This window comes from Parasteatoda tepidariorum, chromosome 11 (genome assembly GCF_982258835.1).
Source record: "Parasteatoda tepidariorum strain Cologne lab strain chromosome 11, Ptep-v5.0, whole genome shotgun sequence".
Taxonomy (NCBI): domain Eukaryota; kingdom Metazoa; phylum Arthropoda; class Arachnida; order Araneae; family Theridiidae; genus Parasteatoda; species Parasteatoda tepidariorum.
In genome coordinates, this window is record NC_141765.1 from 54,596,421 (window position 1) to 54,619,764 (window position 23,344).

The 23,344-nt window shown below is 26.5% G+C and overlaps 1 protein-coding gene across 1 annotated transcript in view; it reads left to right on the top strand.

Annotated features, from left to right (window-relative positions):
• Positions 1 to 14,360: 14,360 nt before the first annotated feature.
• Positions 14,361 to 23,344, top strand: part of LOC139426973 (uncharacterized) — a 241,413-nt gene continuing 232,429 nt past the window's right edge. The window contains exon 1 of the mRNA XM_087154818.1: positions 14,361 to 16,791. Within this exon, the coding sequence (XP_087010944.1) occupies positions 15,457 to 16,791 (1,335 nt within the window). The 5' untranslated portion in view covers positions 14,361 to 15,456. The remainder of the gene's footprint in view (positions 16,792 to 23,344) is intronic.

Below are 23,344 nucleotides of genomic sequence, written 5' to 3' on the forward strand. Positions count from 1 at the left end.
TTTGAAAAAATATGGGCAAGAAATTAGCGCTTAAGCTAAGTGAATAGCTTCTAATGTTGCTTTTAAAAAATTTAAACTATAATAATTTCAAATTAAATATTAACTACTCATGTTATCAATATATTTTGGTAATCAAAAATAACTTTATTTTGTCGAAATAATTTTAAAAATGATGTTATCAGATTACCGTTTTTTATCTTTTTGCGAAAAGAACACAAAAGAGTACAAGTGTTTTGACAGTTAATAGGTTAATTTATTCAAACAAATGTTTTACGAAGAAATGAAATATTTGTATTTCGTGAATTTAAAGGAAGGAAAAACATTGTTGTATTAACAAAAGAAAATTTAAGTGTCTATTTATTTAAGGAAACTTAACGTAAAAGAAATTTTTTTTTTCTAAAACTCTATAGGTAAGTCTTTTTTATATTAGCACACTTAATTACCTCGTCTCAAATACAATTAGCATGAATCTTTTGTTGTGATTTTCTACTTTTTTGCTTTTATTTAAATTTAAATGAAAGTTTAAATAATTTGAAAATATATTTTTCTAAGTAATGCTTCATATATAAAACTAATTTCATAAAATGGATGATAATGCTGCAAATCAATAAGTATCAGATACTTCAATCCCCTACCTATAAGTTCATTAATTTAAAAATTGCTTTTAAACTGAATGTAAAAGTTAATTTAATGCCCAAATACTACCGATAAAAAAATTAATATTTTGTTAGATATATAATATTTTTTAGAACTTTCCTCAACTATAAAATGAAAAACAGTTTCTTTTACAATTGCTAAAAATTATTTAATCTGATACTCCATACATCAGAATAATAAATAATTTTTTTTTTTGCAAAATTGTATTTTGTACTGTACTCATATTGTATTTGTACTCATATTTTAAAATGATTCATCTAAATATATCATTAAATGTTTCACGAGGAAAAATAACCTCTTCGGTTCTTCGCCGACGACTTTGCTTCGAGGAAAATTCTTTCTTAACATGAAATTCTTTCATAGCTACCTCTTCAAACACAATTCTATTAGCTTTATTTAGTAAGTAAATTCAGGAAATAATATAAAATATAGTTATGCTGGAGCAATCAAATTACTCTGCCGAAACAAAATATGTCGTTAAATTTACTAAATTGATGCTAAGTTCATTTGTTCTCAAATTGCATGAAATTAATAAAACGAATCTTGAAAAAATAGTAGTAAAGCATATAATATAAACTATTCAACAAATTATTGCAAACATAAATATTAAAGAAAAAGTGTCATGTACTTTTATCTAAGTTAAGTTTTAATGTTGCGTTATTAAATATGCAGGACCGAAATTAGCCAAATTAGAAACTAAATGATTGTGTTTAATTGCATAAAAGTTAAAAAAACAAAATAGAAAACTTAGACTTAATAATCCAGTTTAGATAGATTAAATTTCGATGAATTTATTTAGATGAAATTAAAATTCCAACGCTCATTCAAGAAGTATTATAAAAAATGCTGAAAACTGCTATATTTCCAATAAATACTGCTTAATTTATTGTGTTGCATGTCAGAAGATTCCACCAGTATTCAGTCGAATGAATGGCAAGCCATTAGTTATATTTCTTTCTAATATTTTGTAGCTCTTGCGTTTCTTGATTTTAATATCCAATTAGTTATGTTGCAAAAATAACAATTTGTATGCTATTACACCTGTACAGTCATTTTATCTAAGATCCAGAATTTTCCAATTATCTTAGCCTCTGCCAATGATAGTGACTTTAAAGTTAAATTTCAACAATAAGTTTCACACTCCACAAGAATTTGTTATAATAACATTAAAAACCACATAATTAGTTAATTTACTTCATGGAAAATGTGTCTCCCAGTTCATGTCGTCAGTGGTAGACAAACCTATGTTCTGCGGGTCAGACACTGGCACACGAAGCTGTCAACTGACCCCCACGATGATTTTCATAAACTTATTCATTTTGTTACAGAAAAGAACTGAAGCACTGGTGTATATTTATCTGACATTCTTAAAAAAAGATTCCCAAGTGGACGTTGGCCAACTTATTTTCTAAAACGTATCACTGCTCCTGTGTATGACTCATGAAACTTAGCTTAGTCAAAACATTTATTTGTTAGTCAAAACATAGGTTGACTTCATATTTATAAGCGGCCACCTGCATTGTGTTCATAGATGACTAGCAAATTATTGTAAAGATTTCAACGCTATTAGTTGAAAGGTACTGAGGAGACAAGATCAATTATTTTCTGATTTCTTAATCTTGTATACATTATTTCAAACAATCGAAACTGTCAAAATTTCAAATTTTAAAGGCACTTAAACTGTGATATTTCATACATTTTTAGTAACTTGACGAAATAGTTTTGAGTTAGATATTTTAGGATATTTTTTAGGCAACGATATTTGTTTTTAAAAAAATCAAAATATTGTGACTTAAATGATATAATTTAAAAAAATTAACAAAATTTAATCCATTTCTCAAAAAGGTTCGCCATCACTGGAATAGTATATTATGGTAAAATATACTATGCTGATATATTTTAGCAGAATGCTAATATGCTGCTTATTCTATTCTACTTTCTTCGATATTGTATGATTTGATTGCGCTTTCTTCGATCTTGTCTTAGGGCTTCGGAATTCAATCTATTGACCGCGGAGTTTTCCTAGCCTGAAAAAAGTTTACGCAGTAATGGGTGGTTGGAAAGTGCAGTGCGGAGACCGGTTGATTACTGACACCAACAGCCTTCTAATATAAACTGTATTTGTGAAATACACCAGTTTTGTTTTTGGATCATTTCTAAGAACGAACCCCATACCTTCACTAATATTCTATTAGTATATCGTTAATACCAGAGTTGGCCAAAAATGTAATCGATTACGTTTTTTGATTACAGTAATCAATTACTTGTAATCATGATTACAATTTTCAAAAATTTTGATTACAGCTGTAATCATGATTACAATATTGATTACAGCAATCAATTACTTGTAATCGTGATTACAAAGTTTGATTACAGCTGTAATCATGATTACATAGTCGATTACAGTAATCAATTACTTGTAATCATGATTACAATTTTCAAAAAATTTTGATTACAGCTGTAATCATGATTACAATTTTGATTACAGTAATCAATTACTTGTAATCATGATATCAAGTAATTGCTATCACAAGTAATCACAACAAAAACGATTACGAGTAATTATGATTACAAGTAATCAAAATATATGATTACATGTAATCATGATTACATGTAATTTGATTACATGTAATTTGATTACATGCAATCAAATAACTTATAAATGATTATATTTTACAGTAGATAGTAGAATGTATTTTATAATGATACATTTTGCACGTATTAGCATGTACTGCATTTTGTACGTATTTGTATACGTACAAATGAATGTAACTAAAATGTATGTACAGTCCGCAAAAAAAAAAACGAATCACCCTGAATAACTTTCGTTCTAATGATCGGATTTTCACGAACTAAGTGTCAATCTTAATGGTTCCTGGGGGTGACCTCAAATATGTTAATTAATTAGTGCTAACTATTAATTAAGTTACGAAATCAGACACAAAAACGTACTTTCTCTGAATAAACATATAATTTTTTTTACATATTTGGAATCTAGACCCTTGAATTAGTGGGGGTAGACAAAATTTTAAAAAAATTGGGTGGTAAATTGGGCCGCAATAAAGGTTTATATATTTGGCGATAGTCCAGAAAACCGCCAAAAAAAGTCGCCTGCGCAAATAAATATTTTAAGATAACCCATTGACTAATTCAAAAGAGGAGTGCTTAATTTTACTAGGTTGCTACGCAACCAAACTCTAATAGTAAAAAAATTGAAATAATGTTCAGTGATTGCTCGGAGGGGCTTAATTTATTGTTAATAGAAAATATCTCGAAGTTTCCAGCCCATAAACAATTTTTTTAGGGGATTTCTGTCCAAAAAGCAAAAAAAATATTATTTTAATCTCCTTTGAAAAGTAAATTTGAATCGATTTATAAATTATTTATGATAGTTTTTAGAATTTAAATACATGAACTTTTTATCTGATATTATTTAGATTACACTGTTTTTACTATATTTATTCGAGGATTTTATACTAAAATAAAATGAGCATAACTTATTATAGATATATACAAAATTTTAGGGATAATCATTTTTACAGTTTTAATCGAGTCTTCTAGGCAAGAAAGTTTGAGGAAAAAAAAAAGTGCTTGAAAAATAAAATGTAGATTGTATAATAATTTTAATGCACATTCACAAGGCTTTCTATAATATACGATATTTCTTTTTTCTATAACTCAAGGAATTGCTGAATGTTTAGTGGCATTTTAAAAAGATTGAAATATGTTATGTTTAAGAATAAGATATTGAAATAATATGTTGCAAATTGTAGGATTCATTGCTTAAAAAATCGCTTCATTCTACTAGATATTTAGGTTGCATCGTTTCCTTTGGATAAAGATGATTAGCAAATAGCATCCTCATGTTTCGATACATTCTGAAACTTATACGTTCGCAAATTCACCATAAAATGTCGCACAGCATATTCTTCAATTACGATAATCTACATTTACCACCAAATACTGCTACTATGGTTATTTTTGCTTTCTTATATATATCTGATGATCTCTTTTTAAACAGAGCTCGTAAGATCCTTAAGATACTGAAATGGGGGCACAAAAACTTAAGAGATAAAATATTTAATTTCATTAACTGAAAATATCTGGTGTCAAAATGTTAATTTTTAAGTTAAATATGACTTTTACAATATTGATGTTCTTACATTTTTAAAGACCATATGAATCCTGATAAAATATTAAAATGCATATGTAAAATCCTTATCAAAATAATGATCAAGACCCAAATGTAAAACAGTATAATTGACGATAAAAACTCAACTGGCTTCAAAACATATGAAGAGGGAAGTAAAAGTCGACATGTTTCGAGTTTTCAAATATAATCGCCCATTCTCAAGACTTGTCAGGCTTGGATAACTTGTGACTTTTATTATTGGACGATCAAAACATGTCTATTTTTATTATCATCTATTATTTTTTTAAATCAATAAAGTTTTTATATTTTCGATTCAGTTTCTTGGGATTATCCATTTAGTTACACAACATATTAAATTATTTCACTCGATATTAAAATAAGTTTTACATATGTTATAGGCACAGGTTCTTAGATTGAAAAAATAATAATTCACTACTTTGTAAAAAAATTAATGCAGTAAAAAAAAAAATTTTTTTTTTGCTGCAAGCCTTAACATTTTAGTTTAAGGTCATAAAAAAATTCCGTTTACAATTGAAATTTCAAAAGTCGAATGTGAAAATGGAATGTCCCCTAGTACCAGGAATCGAAATTAAATAGTAACAAGGACAACTTTTTTAAACAAGTTAGCGTTTCCGTCCTACTCGAAGTTGTTTGAAAAGGCATTTTTTATATATCGATTCCAAAGTTTATTCTACATATATTTCAGGGTATAATTTCGGAGTATTTCGATCGAGTTTATTTTTACACCCTTATTTGCTTAAAATTATTAAATAATTTACTTAAAATAAATTATTCAAGCTACATGATTTAATGCATTTATAGTATAATAATAAACGGAGCTTCCGACGCATATCCTTAACCTTAATACCGCTATCATTAAATAAATGGAATAAGCTTAGATAAATAATAAAAGTTAATTTTTCCCTCGTGTAATTTTCAAGGAATAATATGTTTCGATCAAACAGATTTCATTCTGGAAACAGCGAAATTATTGAGTAGGTCTCTTGGAGCAATATCATTCTTATCCTCTTTTGACGAAATATAGGAAAAATTAGTTTTCACAGTTTCTGTAAAAAGTATGTTAGCCTACTTGCCACGTTTTTTTTTAAATTTTTTTTGATTAAAATAAGGTCGGAAATTGTGTATTGTGTGCACAGCTTCGGAATCCTAACAAATTTCAGTTTTTAGTATTTCCTGATTAACAAAATAAGGCATTTTCCTGATAACAAATTATACTACAATAATATCTTGGAAATCATGCTAAAGTAAAAAACTAAACTAAATAGTTTAGTGTATTATCAGAAAAAAAAATCTACTTGGTATCATAAAGAGTAAAAGATATAATGAAATAATTAGTGAATCACACGTGGTCAGAAAATTAAAAATTTAATTTCACAACTAAGATAGTAGGACAACATTTAAGATACTGAGATATTTTAAGACACTAAAAAAATTGGCTACGTATTCCACAGCTTTTTATGTTCGGTATCTTTATCCTCTTTGTAGTGACTTATAAAACATCAACACTATTTTAGATAATCTAAGTTGAAGTCACAAGAAACAAAAAAAAAGACAATCAATAATTTATATTCATTTTTCAAAAAAAATAGTATGCTAAGTAAATAATCAGCTGTTTTGCATTAAATAATTTTAAACAGCTGAATGTTTTTAATTTCTTAACAAGGTTTTATTCTTAGCTAGCAGACAATAATTCTTTAAAAAAAAACTTGACTATAATTTGAAAAGGAAACCTAAATTAAAGAAAATCTAAATTAAAGTTCTAAAAAATTATTAGTATATTAATGAAGAAATAATAAACGTAAAATGGAAAAGAATAAGAATTTTAAAATGTTAAAATTTTATTAAATAGTTGGTAAAATAGTTCTGCGATACACTTCCGGAAATTTCTTTTAAGATTAGGATGATATAGGGTAAACCAACAAATGAAGGAGCATTTCATAGATATTTCTTAGAAATAAGATTTTAAACGTTTTAATTTAGATTGATTGGTAAGAGTAGCTTACTACCTAACAATAGGAAGTTCTTTAACAATGCATTTAGTTATCTGGTCTTTGAGTCTTCTCTGGAAAAAGTTTTGAATTTGTTAGTATCTGTTCAACGCCTTGTTTCTTTGACAAAATTATAAGGTCAGTGTTTGTTGTTATCCGTTTAAACTACAATTAATTGCATATAATAATGCTTTTTCTTTTCATTATGAAAAAAAGAATTCAAAATATGGTCATTGAATTTACGTTTTATTTATTTTAAGCATCATAACATAAGCAAGTACTGAGATTAGGGGGTGTTTATTAACTGGATTACAGAACGATGAAAAACCAATGTATAAACAAGTGTTCCTTTACTGGGATTTTTTCAAGTTAATGAAAATAAAAGAAAAATTTTAATTTTCTTGTACCTTTTGTCATATTATAAATCAAAATTATGTTAAAAATAAAAAACAACAACTTCTAACCAGTGAAGGAACAGGCATGTTCCTTCACTGAGAATAGATTTCCCAGTGAATGAATAGTATGTGTGAAATATGATATTACTTGGATAATTAGTAGTTCAGCGACATAGAGGACTCCTAAAATTCAGTTAAATGTTGTATGAATAGTTCCTATAACTATTTCATTTAAATATGCAAATTTAATTGCTAAATTTATTTAAAGAATTATAATAATAATTAATTTATTATTTATCTTTATAAATGTAGTGATTAGTTATTACATCATACCTTAGACTCCTTAATAAACTATGTTTATTAACTAAATATAACAACTGAATATAATAATAAAAGCTTGAATGGAATCTTTGCAGGATTTTGTGCCAATAATTAGCTAAATTATTATCCTATTGCCGTCTTTAATGTCCTAACGAGAACTGGTAGGAAAAATCCATTTAAAGACAATTATCTAGGTGAAAAATGGGTGAAGTTTTTTTAAGGTGACATCCACCGATAACTCAGTGCAATGCGAAGATAATTTCAAAAGGCAAAACTTCCCTTAGAGAATAATATTCGAAATACTGGTTTTAAGAACTTCAGAGAATCTTTAGGAGGGAAGTAGCCCTGGCATCCTTTTATAAAGTGATTGCATTTACAATGCGAATGAAACAAGAGTTGAATACTGCCCTTAAACGGGAAAAATCTGCGGCCTTAAAAATTATAAGGATTTATATTCTAAAGTACCTAGGAAAGAAAAAGTACCTCCATTGGTAGCTTTTCCTTACAGAAGAATTCGTAGAGATATTACAGAATCAGTCCCTGCTACATATTTCATTGGAAAAAGCTATTCATGAAATGAAACGATGATCGCAGCAACATTTTACAAATATATTGCAAATGTTTCTACCCATGGCTAATTAAAAATGCAATCAAATTCCTAATTTTGCTTCTTCTGGATAGGTATAAATCTCATATCAATTTGAAACTGAGCAAGTTTTGTTCCTCAAAACAAATTTTCTGGTTTAGTTTTCTACGTAATTCTTGGAAATCTCGTTAGATCTTGAAAACAAAAGAATTGTAAAACAATATGTCTAGAAAATTTTACATCCATTTTTAAATAAGATTTGAGGCATCAACTGATGAAGTTAAAATGCTTTTATGAAATGCGATATTTTTTCATTCGATGTAGAAAACGTTGACTGTAACAAATGCATGCAAAACAGACACCAAGAGTTAATGAGCAAGACAACTTATCAACAAAACACATGCTTCGAGAGTAACGATGCGCTATTTCTTCAGAAACTTGAGAAGGAAATCTCACAAGTTATGTTGCAAATTTTTAAAGGAACATTGACAGAAAAGTTTAATCTCCCAAATATCCAATAGCTTGCGCTTTTTTCAATATTGAAGAATTTATTTCAAAAAGAACAATTGTATAATCAAATTTTGGCTCTGAAGCTGAGACAACTAACATTAATAATGAAAGTATCTTGAAAACCGATTTTGAGATAAATCCTCTTGAGGCATTGTTAGTTGCAAAAACGATTGGTTTCATAAGTAACTACTAGATATAAGTCAATGAGAGATGGGTTTTACTCAAACTTCGAAACTCCTTTTTCTCATTTATTATCCAGTGAGGAATTCTTGAAATGGAACTGGAAAATCAAAAGAAATTTCGAAGATACATTTACATTGGCCAAAAATTTGGAAAAAAGAGGAAGGTTAAATCAAAAGAAAAAGAAATAAATTACTCATGACGAAGAGAAAAAAAATACTTAAAAAGATTTTTAAAAAAAGCTTGAAAAATATGAGGAAAAGATTAAACAAAAAAATGATCGAATTATAATAATAATAAAAACATCATCAGATTACACAATGATAAACATTCATAATTTAGAACGAACTATTAAACTGTGAGAAAAAAATGAAAAACATTTTTTTAAAATTATGTATTCAAACATATTTTACTTTCCATTCCATGACTGAAAAAAAAGTAAAATTTTCCACATTAACTATGGTTATATGTCGTAATTCCAAGAAAAATCTTGTTTTTAGACATTTGTGTGGCCTATGGATTCCTATCGAGCATCAAACATTATCAAAATTAAGTGTTCATTCTCTGGAAAATTTAGTGCTTATTCACTGGTAAGAACTGTTCCTTCACTTGGTCATCTTACTACTTATTATTTAAACCACCAAAAGCTTAAAACAATATTATGTAAGTTATCTAACTTTTTTTACATAATTTGCATTTAATAACAAATATGTCGAAACCATCATTTAGCTACAATTACAAATTTTGAAATTTTTATGAATTTTTTTTAAAGGCAAGCTAAGCTTAAGTGTTCCTTCATTGTTTAGTTTACCCTATAAGATGTTGAGAAATGTGCGATGTTGTGAGAGATGTTTAAAAATGTTGACTACGTATTTTTATTAATATTTATAAAATATATATTCAAGAAATTGATAAATATATTATTCCAAATCTATGCATACGTATGTATATTATTGAAATTGTATCAGTTATTGAAAAACAAAATAAAAATAAAAAATAATCACATTAAATAAGCACAATCTGGTGTATTCTATCAGAAGCACGCTTTTTTAAAACTAGACATTTGTTGAATAATGTGTTTTTTATTCAAAATTCTTTACTAAATTGCTAATAAATTATTAAATGACTAAAAAAGAAACATCGTATTTTATAGTGTGAAAGAAATAAAAATAAAAAGATTAGCAAACGATTATTAGCGAAAAAAATATGAATGAAATTTTACGCTACGCGCGCGAAGTCAAGTTCTCGCAAGTTTATCACATTTTAATATTAATCGCCCCATTTAATCATTTCTTTATTGTCGCCAAATTAATTTTTTTTAAATAATTAATTTAAATTTTTCTCAGCTTCTAATAAATAAAAACAGTTGAAACTTTAGATTTTTCAATTGAAAAATATGTAGATTAATATGGTATAAAAAAATTCATACCTTATAATTCAATATTTTTTCATCCTCACTTTAATTAAATAATAAAAAATAATAAATAATTATTAAAAATTATTTTTTGCATGAAATTATCTTTGGGTAAATGAGTTTTAGGAGTGGGTGCAATTTTTTTTTGAATTGCTTCATTAGTTTTGAAAATATGACTGAAAACGCAAAAAGCGAAATTAACATTAAGGGGTACGAACTTTGAGTCGTTCTCCTGACCAAACTATGGGGACCACATTTCCCAGATTGCGGCTACCCCCTATATTTTGAAGATAAGAAATCCAAATATGTAAAAAAAAATGCATGTTTATTCAGAGAAAGTACGTTTTTGTGTCTGATTTCGTAACTTAATTAATAGTTAGCACTAATTAATTAACATATTTGAGGTCATCCCCAGGAACCATTAAGATTGACACTTAGTTCATGAAAATCCGATCATTAGAACGAAAGTTATTCAGGGTGATTCGTTTTTTTTTTGCGGACTGTACATATGATTTTATCTTGTGCATATGTTCAGACATTTTAGTTTCACACACATGTACATACACTTATATTGTAGGTATAAAATATATGTACGTATGTATATAGATAATAATTACGTATGTGTGTGCAAACAATGTACATTTATACACAATGAATATATGCATTTTATGCAAATATTTGCGAGTGTAAAATGTATATCTATGTTCATGTATATACAAGTACTTGTGTTTGTACGAACATACATACATTGTCTGTACAATGTGTGTCCCATGCATGCATGTGCAATTTATTTATGAACAGTATAATATATGTATACATGTACAATATAGGTATATCTGTAGGATGTACAATATATGTATGCATACATGTACATGATTTGCATGTCCAGTGTATTTATGTACATATACATAATATGTTCATGCTCTATGTATGTATCCAAATATGCATAATACATTTGTGTACGATTGTACGTACATTGGGCGTATTTATATTTTACATATATTCATAGATACATTCGACATGCATAACGTACGTACATACACGCATTTGAGATACATATTTTGTACAGATGTATATACATATAGCGTACAGATGTATATTCATATAATGTACATATGTGTGTACATATACAGTACATATGTGCATAAATATATTGGGCATAATTCTTTCGTACAAATTTTACATGTGTACATGCATGCTATCCCTATCTATGCATATGGTGCAATGTATATATGTCCAATGAATGTATCCACACATGTACAATACACGTATGTTCCATGTATGCATATCCATATGTACTATATATGCACGTACAATACATGAATGTATGTACATACAACGTACATGCGTACATACATTACACGTATACATATGTACATTACATTTATGTCTAAATATGTGTACAATGCAATAAATAAAATGCATGTAATTTAACTTTTAATGACTCAAGCAAGTTAAATGACAAAATCAAACGATATTTAAATTTAGTTTTCAGCTTTAATTGTTCTATATCATTTTGAAATTCTCTGAATAAAAAATTATTTTCAGGTATTTTCATGAAATGTTTGACAATACAGATTTTTTTTTTATAACATAATGCATGATTCATAGAAATTTTTTAACTGATTAAAAAACGGTAAATTTTATGTGTGGAATTAATATTTAGAAAATCAAAATAAAATTATCGTTTGCTTTCTAAAAAATATGAGGTCGAGTTTCATATGCCTTAGAATAAATTTTAAAACTAATTTTAATAACTTTACTCATATAAATGCTTTTAATGTATACACAATGTATGTGTATATTGTAATTACATATATTTAAATGTACGCATGTATTTGTTCATTACTTGTAATTATGTACATGTATACGTTGTATGTACATGCGTACATCGTGCATATAACTATTTTTTTGTACATCCATGCATTACATGCGCATAAGTATTAACGAAGTATGTAGTTATACAAGTACATACGTAAGTTGTACATAAGAACATACTTTGCGTGCACATATTTCGATGTACATATAAATATGCATGTATACATGTACGCATGTTATTTACGCAACTATGTGCATATATTGCACCTTTAAATAACATTCTTACATATTGTACGTAAATACGTACAATTTTATATACATACGTACATTGTATATGCGTGCTGTTATCGTAAATTTCTACAATATATGTACTTAAGTACATAAAAGTATGCAAGCGCATAAACATTATTTTCATATACGTTCATACATACATTGTCTATGTATACAAAGATACAAAACATTGCCTCTTTGTACAAACTAACATACATGCGTACATGTATCATAAATGCATAATTATATGTACTAAGCATATGCGCATTGCATTAAGTATATTACAATATAATTATAAATATTGTACGTACAAACAACGTTTGTGCATACATTGTATGTATAGGAATCGCAAATTGTACGTTCATGCGTGCGTACATTCTGTGTACATAAAAATATGCAAACGCATGAATACTTACATGAAAAATTTGACTATAGTATACAATCGTAATAACTTGTAATCGTATAGTTTTATTACAAGTAATCACAATTGCATGTAATCAAATTACATGCAATCATGATTACATGTAATCATATATTTTGATTACTTGTAATCATAATTACTCGTAATCGTTTTTGTTGTGATAACTTGTAATCGCAATTACTTGGAATCTTGATTACAAGTAATTGATTACTGTAATCAAAATTGTAATCATGATTACAGCTGTAATCAAAATTTTTTGAAAGTTGTAATCACGATTACAAGTAATTGATTACTTGTAATCGTGATTACAAGTAATTGATTACTGTAATCAAAATTGTAATCATGATTACAGCTGTAATCAAAATTTTTTGAAAGTTGTAATCACGATTACAAGTAATTGATTACTTGTAATTGTGATTACAAGTAATTGATTACATAGCTGTAATTATCTGTAATCAATTACAGTTGTAATCGATTACTGTAATCAACGGCCAACTCTGGTTAATACGTCGTTAATAACAAAACTACATCTTAAAATAGTTCATGTGTTCCACTAGCCACTACTTTATGCCTGTTTTATTTATTTTATATATTATTTATGCGTGTTTCTAAAGAAGTAAAGTAATTCCACAGCAGTCAATCATCGGCTGAGAAGCACATAGTCCTTTAAACCTCTGCAGTTTCATAGCAAAGAGCATAGTGATGACAATTTAGTCAGCAATGCGCACCAGCTGCCTTTATTTTTCAGGATGTACCTATTGATCTGAAGATAAGACGACTTCAAGCCGTCCCTCAGGATAGGAACTCGGTCATGCATTGCGCGCCTGTACAACATCTCAGAAATTATCTTCTTCCATCTTCAAATTATCATCTTTCATCTTCCATCTTCAAATTACCATCTTTCATCTTCCATCTTCAAATTATCTTCTTCCATCTTCTTATTTTTCCCTGTAACTGAATTGATAAATTTGAAAACAGATCTTTTTCAGTAGATTTCTACTGGTGATGATCTGTCTTCTGAATCATTGATTCAAATACATTTCATTACAAAACTTAAAACATCAATTAAATCATATTTTTTAATCGTTAAGTTTAAGAAAGCATTATAATCCTAATATTTCTAAAATTGGTACTTGTTTTGGTCAATATAATAATTATTTTGTTCATAGATTTGTTCTTTTTCAAATACATTAGTTTTAAAAATAAATTGGTATAAAACTTCAAAATGTAGACTTTTATAAACAGATTTAAATATTTTACTCAAAAATGCCACAACTATTCCTCCAAACATCATCTTTTTGTTTTTTAAAGTACCATGAATGGTATTTCATCAACAAAGTTAGCTTTTCTTTACGATTTTCTCACATTTTCATTCTATGTTTCCTTACTTCCAATAATATTCAAAAGAAATCGATTGAAGAAAAACAGTAATTCTGAGTTCTTACTTCCTTGTTGCACTTTCATATGTCATAAGCACAAAAAGAGAAAAAGAAAAAAAAGTACATCTTCTTTTTTACTTTTCCATTATTAAACTTCGATCAGAAGTGACACTAAAGGCTTATTCTCTTTCCTGCCGAAAGATGGCGTTATATTCAGCTAACTTCTTATTCGGATATTCTCATATAGACTTCTGTTATAAGCGGCGGGAGAACAATTTTGAAGTTACAGTCGGTTTCGTCGGCGCGCGTTTGCGCTTCCCTGTCGTATCATGGAATTGTTAACTACTTACTTGTGTTTTGACAAAGCAGTTTGGTAAACTTTTTTCTTGTTATGCATATTTTAGCACAGTGCAAATTATGATTTTATTACAATTTTTAATTTGAAAAAGAGCTGCAATATTTGAACTTTATTGCATATTTAAAAGTGAAGAGTGGGATTGTAATATAGAGAGTATTTTTTAAATGTTATCGTGATACTGTGCACGAAAAAATATTAAACGAAATTTACAGCTGCCAAAAGAAATATTTAATAAATCAATTGTGATTTATTCGCTAAATTAGAATTGACAATTCATTTTTTAATTCTTTTTAAATAATTTGAAATTTTAAAACTTCTTAATAGAAATGGTAGCTTAAATAGCAGTTTGAATGAATCACATTTTAGTGCTTCTTATTGCTTTAAATATATATTAATCAAAGTATCTATTACCCAGATTTAATAATGAAATTTATACTGCATTTTGAACTTGCACATTTTGCACAAAGCGCACACATTTGTGTTCTTTTTAGATCATTGGCTTGAAATATGTGTTTTGAAGATACACCATGTTTATTGCAGTATAAATATAAATAATTAACTTTGGTATGATTGTTTTTAAGAATAAACACTATTTTTTACAAAATTATACTATTTCAAACACAGAAGTTATATAATAATCCATTAATATATAGCAATCCAACCATTAATATATATCAAGCAATTTAGTACATATTTGAAACTTATATTGAATGTTATCAAGTGAATGTCAACAAGTATATTTCTGAAAAAACTATAATTTTTCTCTTTTATTTCTTGTGTGTTTGCTTAAATAAAGAATTTAATTGAATTCATGTATTATGGCAAAACTCTCCCAGTTGACCCGAAGTCATGAAGTTAAATTTTTTGTTTTAATTACATATCAGCGAATTTGGATATAATGTGAAACTTTGTAAGTGAAGGTACTTTGTTTTAATGCTTTTAACATTATGATAATATTGTATATAGTACCAAGAAAATACGTAAAATGAATTTACTCAACATTAACAGATGTACACTAATATCATTCTTGCTCACTAATATCGTACTTTTTGAAAATGGAACAATTGTTTCTGCTGCGGAAAACAAGACAGATTATTTTAAATCAGACGAAGTTTATAAATATTTTACCCTTTTTAACATATCATCCAACCCTGAAAATTGTGTACGTCTACCTGTATTGATATCAAAACATACTTCCATATCATTATTTAATGAATCAAGCCATTACCGAAACATATCCACCAATATTTTATGTTTTAATTTTTTGCCTCTAAGTGATTCAATTGATTTAAACAATAAATATCAAATGTGTTTAATATTTAATTCGACTATGAATAATGCGTCTTCCTTAAATCTGAGGTCATACTTTCTGGAAAATTATAATAAAACTTATATAAGAGAAATGAATTGCGCTTCAGATGCCCCTTGCTTGAAAAAGTTTGACAGTAAAATTTCTTTTAAAGATATCAAATGTGCTACTTTTTCTACTGTGCCAAAGAAATATTCACCCGAGCAAAAAATTGCATTTTTTTCCATTTATAAAAATAAACAAGAATCTCTTGCACAATCTGAAAATTCAATTTTAAACACCGGTCTAGGTGTATCTAAAAATGAAATGAAAGTTCGATCAAATCTGATATACTCGCCAAACGTGTTAACTGAAAAAGGATTGAACGTTTTCAGGACTTCGGTGAAACTGTTTGATAAACCACGAAGCGCTAATGGATATGTGAAAGAGGGAAAAAATTTAAAATCTGAGAAAGATACTGATAATGATTTTGCCAGAAATTCGATATTCGATAGATTGAAAAGAAGTTTCTATCTTTTAAAAGGCATGAATTTTTTAAAATCTAGTGATGAAAATGAAAATGGTATATGTGACGTTGACGGAAGTAATTGTAATGGTGCAGAAAGTGAAGATAAAGTTATAAAAAAAAGAGAGCTAGATATAGTTAAATATGTGGACATCAATGAGACTGAATATTATGGAGTGAATGAAACTGATTTTTATGCCGGTAACAAAACCGATGATGATCTTGAAGAGATAATAGCGAATATTTCAGCTAAAGTGAAAATAATAAACGAAAACATGACTTCTGTAGTTCCAAATAAAAGTGAGATTATTGATCCTTTTAAAAGAAGAGGTGAATCTGGTAAAATATATATTCTTGGTTTCTTCGAGCTTAATAATACTGATTGTAGAGAGCATAATCATGCTGGAGTGTATGAATACAAAGCAGCGAAGTACGCCATTCAAATAATAAATGAAAGAAATGTTATAGATGGTTATCAGTTGGAAATGTACCACAATGATACTATGGTAAGTCATATTTTTCTTTCTATTATTTTTTAAAATGTTTCCTTGTGTATGTTTAAATTAAATGACTGAATTTATGTATTGTTCAAGATGACATAAATGTTTTTTTTATTTATATTTAAGTTCAATCTTTACTTAAAATATAAATAAATTACGACAATATTACTATCCGAAAATAAATACTTGAAACTGGTGAAGGAAAAACAGCTCCGAATATTTTTTTCTTTTAATTCCCTTTGCTCAAACAATTTTTCACTGAAGAGCATAAATCTAATTTTTTACTTAATTAATGACAACGAAAAGTTTTGTTTAATTATTCAGTTTTTAGAAAAAATACAAATAAATTACGACTGCATTACTCTTCAAATGGAAATAATTAAATAATTAAAATTAATGATGGAAAAACAGTATTGATTCTATTTCACTGTGTAACCTTTTCTTAAAAATACATATAGCTTACAAGCATAACATAATTTTATTTGTTGTTAATAGCGTATGGCTGTTGGTTACGCTAATGGCTTTTTGCATTGGCACTCAGTTTTCTTCCAAAATATAAATAAAATGCATCAATATAAGTCTCCGAAAACAAATACTTATTATTAATGATGAAAAAATTATTTTATTTCAAAACATAAGACTAACTCCATAAATTTATATGGATAACGACTTTATATGCATTAGATTTCAATTTTTACAAAAATAGATAAAATTTGGCAATATTACTTTTATAAACAAACACTTGAAATTACTAATAGCAAAACAAACAGTTCTGAATCTGTTTGATTTAATGACTTTTCCTATAAATTTATTACATTTTCTTACAGTCTCAAATAAAATGGCAAAAATAAGCAGAAAAGCATCATCCTAATTGTTTTCCAATTACATCTAGAAAATTCTGATGTTCTTCATAATAAGAAAATTATATTATAAGCAAAAGTTTCGTTATGAGTTTTGTACTCCAGTACTTATGTCCTCTAAAAAAGAAATGTGAACAAAAAATTTATCTAAAAGAATTTTTAAGATTTTTTAAGTCCAAAACTGCCAAAAATATTTCTCTAAAAAATCTAAAATATTTACTGTTTAATAATATTTTAAGCATTTTTTTTAAAATAAATTTGCTAGACTAAAGTTGAGATGATATTCTTCTTATTCTAATTTGATTATGCATATTGGCATCTTATCAATTCCTCATTACTATTTGAATTTTTATTTTCATAATCTGAAATTTATTGGAACTAAGTTTGGATATCAAACGTATTTGTCTGTAAGCGAAATGTATACAAATTGAAAATAATAAAGTGAACATCATTACTTTACAAGTATTCGTTCTTATTAGCAAAAATATATTCTAATTTAAAACTCTCTGCTTATTAATACATGAATAGTACTTAGAACAGATTACAACTACTTAAAACATTTTAAGAATTTTCGATTTTAGGATTTTTGTGTATTGGAATTGCAAGAATTTCGTGTATTAGAAATTTGTTTACAACTTAATTGTTCAGATTTTAGCGCAATTTTTATTTCAATAAAATCACTAACTAATAAAATCTGTAACTTTTTAAAAATAAATAAAAATCTCCAATTGATAAAATGGTTAACTTTAAAATCAACTTTTAAGCCAAAAATAACGAAAGTTTCATGTATATGTTGATATTTATTCATTTATGAGTGTATGTATATACGGCATATTTCACAAACCATGTTCTAAAATTTGTATAATATTAGTATACACTACGCTAATTGTATCATCTGATGATTATCAGTAAGATTAAATTATAATTGTACAATAACCATGCAATTGCCAAAGTAATCATGCATTGAAAGTTGAAGAACTTTAAAGAAATATATTAAAATAGAATTTCTAGATAAAATGCTTAAATCTATTACAAAGTTAAGCCAAATAAAATAATTCCTACATAAAATGAAATAATAATACTCGTTCTTAAAATGAAACCTTTAACATTAAAAGAAATAAATTTAAAACCCAAAAGTTACTAAATGTACATTTTTCATGCATAAATACATGGGAAACCGCAAAAACATGAATACTTTAGATTATTTAAATTGTTATAGTACTTTGCTTATCATTTACATTTTAAATTATTTTTTTGAAACACAAGTCTCAAAAATGAACCGTTTCTTATTCATAAATTCAAAAACTTTTTTTCTCCTTCATGAAATATTGCATTTTATCTTATGCATAATTTTTAAAAAAATGATTTTTTTTAATTACTTCAGTTATAATTTAAAGAGATTAATGTAAAACAATTATTTAAATAAAAGAAAACTCTGTCTATGGTTTAAGTATAGTTTATTTTATTAGTGTAATATTTATGATAATGTTTTTATGCTTAAAAAATAATAATTTATTAAAATTCTTTCTAATATTTGTAGAAATATGAATAAACTTTTAAAAATAAATTGATTGACATTTTCTCTACTTTGAAAAAAATCCTTTTTTTAAAGTAAAAAATATCAAAAATCAAATACTTTAATTCATTCAAACTCCCTTAATTTAAAAATTTTGATCCATTTAAATTCATTTAATTTTTAAGACATTGACATATTCAAATTCGCTTTACTTCGTAAAAAAATTAATACGAAAACTACTATAACTTTATAATAAAATGGTGCTTATACGACAAAAATCTAGCTTTTTAAAATTATTATTTAATATGTTTTTCATAAGTTATTTTTAACTTGCTATTTGTCTACCTTATGAATCATTACCATAAAAGTAGATCCCAAAAATTATTATAAGAGTAAAATTTTAAATGTATTCTTATTTCTTGCAATATTAGTTCGACTATATTTAAACTATTCCTATACGGAGAAAAAAAATCTGGTAAAACTACAGTACTTTATGATAATGACATTTCTTGAGAAAAAAACATAATTCTGGTAATAATATACAGAATATACGTATTTAAACGAATAAGTATCGTATTGATACTGATTTCTCTGAATCATTGGTTTTTATGTCATACTCTAAGGTATCATTATAAAATTACCAAAATTTTACCTAATTTATCATATTTTAGAATATATTATGAAATCATAATTTATTGTTAATTTTATCAAGTTCATTACCAAAACATTGTTCAAAAGTTAAAGAGCTTTTTGGTGCTCCCATAGTGCCAGAAACACGATAAATTATACCATGTTCTGGTAGTTTTGACCATACTTTTTTTCTCAGTCTAGTATTCAAACATTAAAAATTTTCTTACATTCTTATTGTCTTGCTAAACAAGTTAATTTTGCTTTCCCAGTAGCAAAAATTGCGAGCCACATCAACTGATGTTGCATATTTTATTTTGGCTTCGCAAAATAAATAAAAGAAAACTTTTAATTTTATTTCTTTTTACTTTACACATAAAATTAAGTTAAATTAAAAAGAATGACCACTTCTGAATTATTCCTTTTTAATTTCGTGCAGTGCGCGATATAACGTGCTATAGCGGGTTTTTTTTTCAATTTTTACGAAAATTTGCAAGCATAGGAAGCAACTTAGGTAAATCTTTCGAGACCATGGGTTCTGAAAAATTTCGTTTGGTTTCTCTGCGAAACATCGTTTGAAATGCAAAATTATTCTGCTTTAGGTTGTACCATTAATTTCTCAAGTTTTAAAATATTCTGAAAAACTTAATTTTCTTACAAACTTTGATTAGTTTACATAGTTCTAAGTTAATTTATTTGTACATTTTCATTTATTTAAATAAAATAAATATAACTGAAATCAATATTTTTCATTTTAGTTTTGCTGTTTCCGATCTTGTCTTATATATAATCAATTTGAAATATCGATGTAATAAAATATGTAATTGATGATCAATTTTACTAAAATTTAAGGGTTTTTCCACACATTGTATTAAAACGTTTCTTGAATTTTACAAATGATTAAGACAGACTACCATGGATTATCAAATTTACTTGATTTAATCTAGTCAAATATTTATAATTTTGTAAGTTTAAAGATTTTTTATAATTACAAAACTTAATATTTATTTTCTTTATTAATTCCACTTCTCCATTTAGTTAATTTTATAATTATTGAAAAATTATAAATATCATAGCAATTTCAATATGAATACTTTCTTTCATGAAATGAAGTTAGCAAAGTGTAGAAATTTATTGATACAAATAAAAGATTAAAATATATCCCATTATTTCTAAGTAATACATATATAGAAAAATAGCATTGTCATATTACATACGGATTGTTGATTTAATACTCAATTCAGATCTTATAAAGCTATAAATCTACGAACATGGTTTAAAATTCTTGAAATACAGAAATATTCTTACGTACCAGACAACTAAGTAGCGCAATCTGAAAAAAGTTACATTCTATTTTATTTATACCATGTTCAGAACATGACGATGAAACAAATGTCCTTTTCACATGCAAGATTTGCAATAAAAAAAAGAACTAAAGAGTACTAAATCGACCAGACTCAACTGAGACGGGATACTACAAAAGAGAAATACCGCAAATCGATGCCTTCAAATTCGCTTTTTCTTGGCTTAGTAAGGTGTAATTTCCTGCTTGCTCGGATTGATTTGTTTCCAGCCAAGATAACAATACTTGGGAGCACATTATTTTATCATCTTATTTCAACGTGATTTCTGTAGGATAAACTTGAAAAGTTTTTTTTCTTTTTCCTTATTTTTCTCTGATACGTTTGGTGATTAAAATTGCTATAAATTCTTGTTCTTTAACTTAGAACTTGAATCTTTATATTGTGTATGTATGTTATTATTTAAGAGTGTAACTCAAATAAAAACTAAAAGAAAGATATTTAGATTATTTAAGACATTCTGAAAGATACTTTAAGATGTTTTTATAAAAATTGAGAAAACATGATTCTGGTTAATTAAATCAGAATATACGGTATTTATACCATTCATTTGGTATATTTTTCTGGTTTTTAATAATATAGTTTTCGTTAACACGCAATTAGTGAAAAATACAAAACTGAAAATTAAATTTAGCCAAATAAATGGTTTTTTATGCTATGCTCTAAAGTATCCTGATAAAATTACCAAATTTTAAAACATTAACCAAATTTTATCACAAATCATAAGACAATATTTTATTGTTAGTTCTTACCAAAATAATCTGTAAAAACCACGGAGCATTTTGATGTTCCCATAGAGTACTGTGTTTTACCATATTCTGTTGGTTTTTACCATATTTTTCTTCTCAAAGCGGTGAGTGACAAAAATTATATTTTTCTTTGAAATTGTCATTATTTCTTTTTTTCCTTTTCACTGAAATGTTGAAAATTTTTAACCGTACTAAGCAGTTATATAAACCAAAACTTGGATCTATTTAACACGTTTATTAGTTTGCAGCAATCCACACTATGTTGTTGTTTAAAATCAAAATATTTTTCTGCAAGAAATTGATGATATGAATCCAAAAAAAATTTGCATTATTATTTTGCTCATTTTAAATGCAGTTTATTTCTTTAATTGAATAATTATTTTTCATCAACTTAATAATGATCACAAAATAATTTTGAAACCAAAATTGTTTGAAATGATTGTAAATTAGTAATGAATCTATTTTTTTTTTAATTTTTATTTCTTGGAAATAATTAAACCCCATAAATTTAAATATTGGAATCTTAAGTAAATGGAAATAAAGAATGATTTTTTTATACGTAAGTTCTAATTTTGTTTCAGTATTTGGTTAGTGTTATACTATAAAAAAAACTGCTAAATTTACTAAAAAAACTGTAATCTGGTGAGCCAATATGAAATCTTTCACAGAAAAATACTGTTTTTTTTAAAAATATATATGCCTTTTTTTTAGGTAGATAAGTACTGTTATTAAAAAAACATCCATTATTTTAACAAATAAATTTATAAAATCTTAACAATGTGGCCGTTGCAAGCTGAAAGTCGACGCTGGGATTCAAACCTGGGAAACCTCATCGAAAAGCAAGTGCTCTGTCTTCTGAGCTACCGCAGCTCTGGTATAAAGAAAAGTCATGAAGAGTTTTTACATTAAAAATCTTGCATATTGAAATAATACATAAGTGTAAAAACGTTTAAAACTGTTGGGGCTCTCCAGTATAAAAATGCCTGGTAACTTGACTTACCAAACAATTATATCTAAAGAAATATAATAATCAGGTGGAGAATCAATTTGACGATAGATTCCAATCGTGATTTTATTTATAGGGTGTTCAAAACCATAAAATAATTTCTGAAAAAAAGAGGAAATATATATATAAAATAATCGTAAAATGATTTTTAAAAAGGTAGAGTGATCGTACGGTAACCAAAACTGTTTTTCAAAATTGAATTTAAACTCACAGTTATAAACAGTTTACGATTAGGATGAAAAACAGAGAAAAACCGTTTTGTAAAAAAAAAAAAACAGTTTTAAACCATCAAATATACAGAGAAAGTCTTTAAAAAAATCAGAATATTTTTATAGTGAACATAGTTCTAGCTTTATTTATTGTCCCTTTTCGTTTATGTTAAATTTATTTCATTTTTTTTGTATAGATTTATTTTTTTAATTTTTTGTTTATTTTAAATT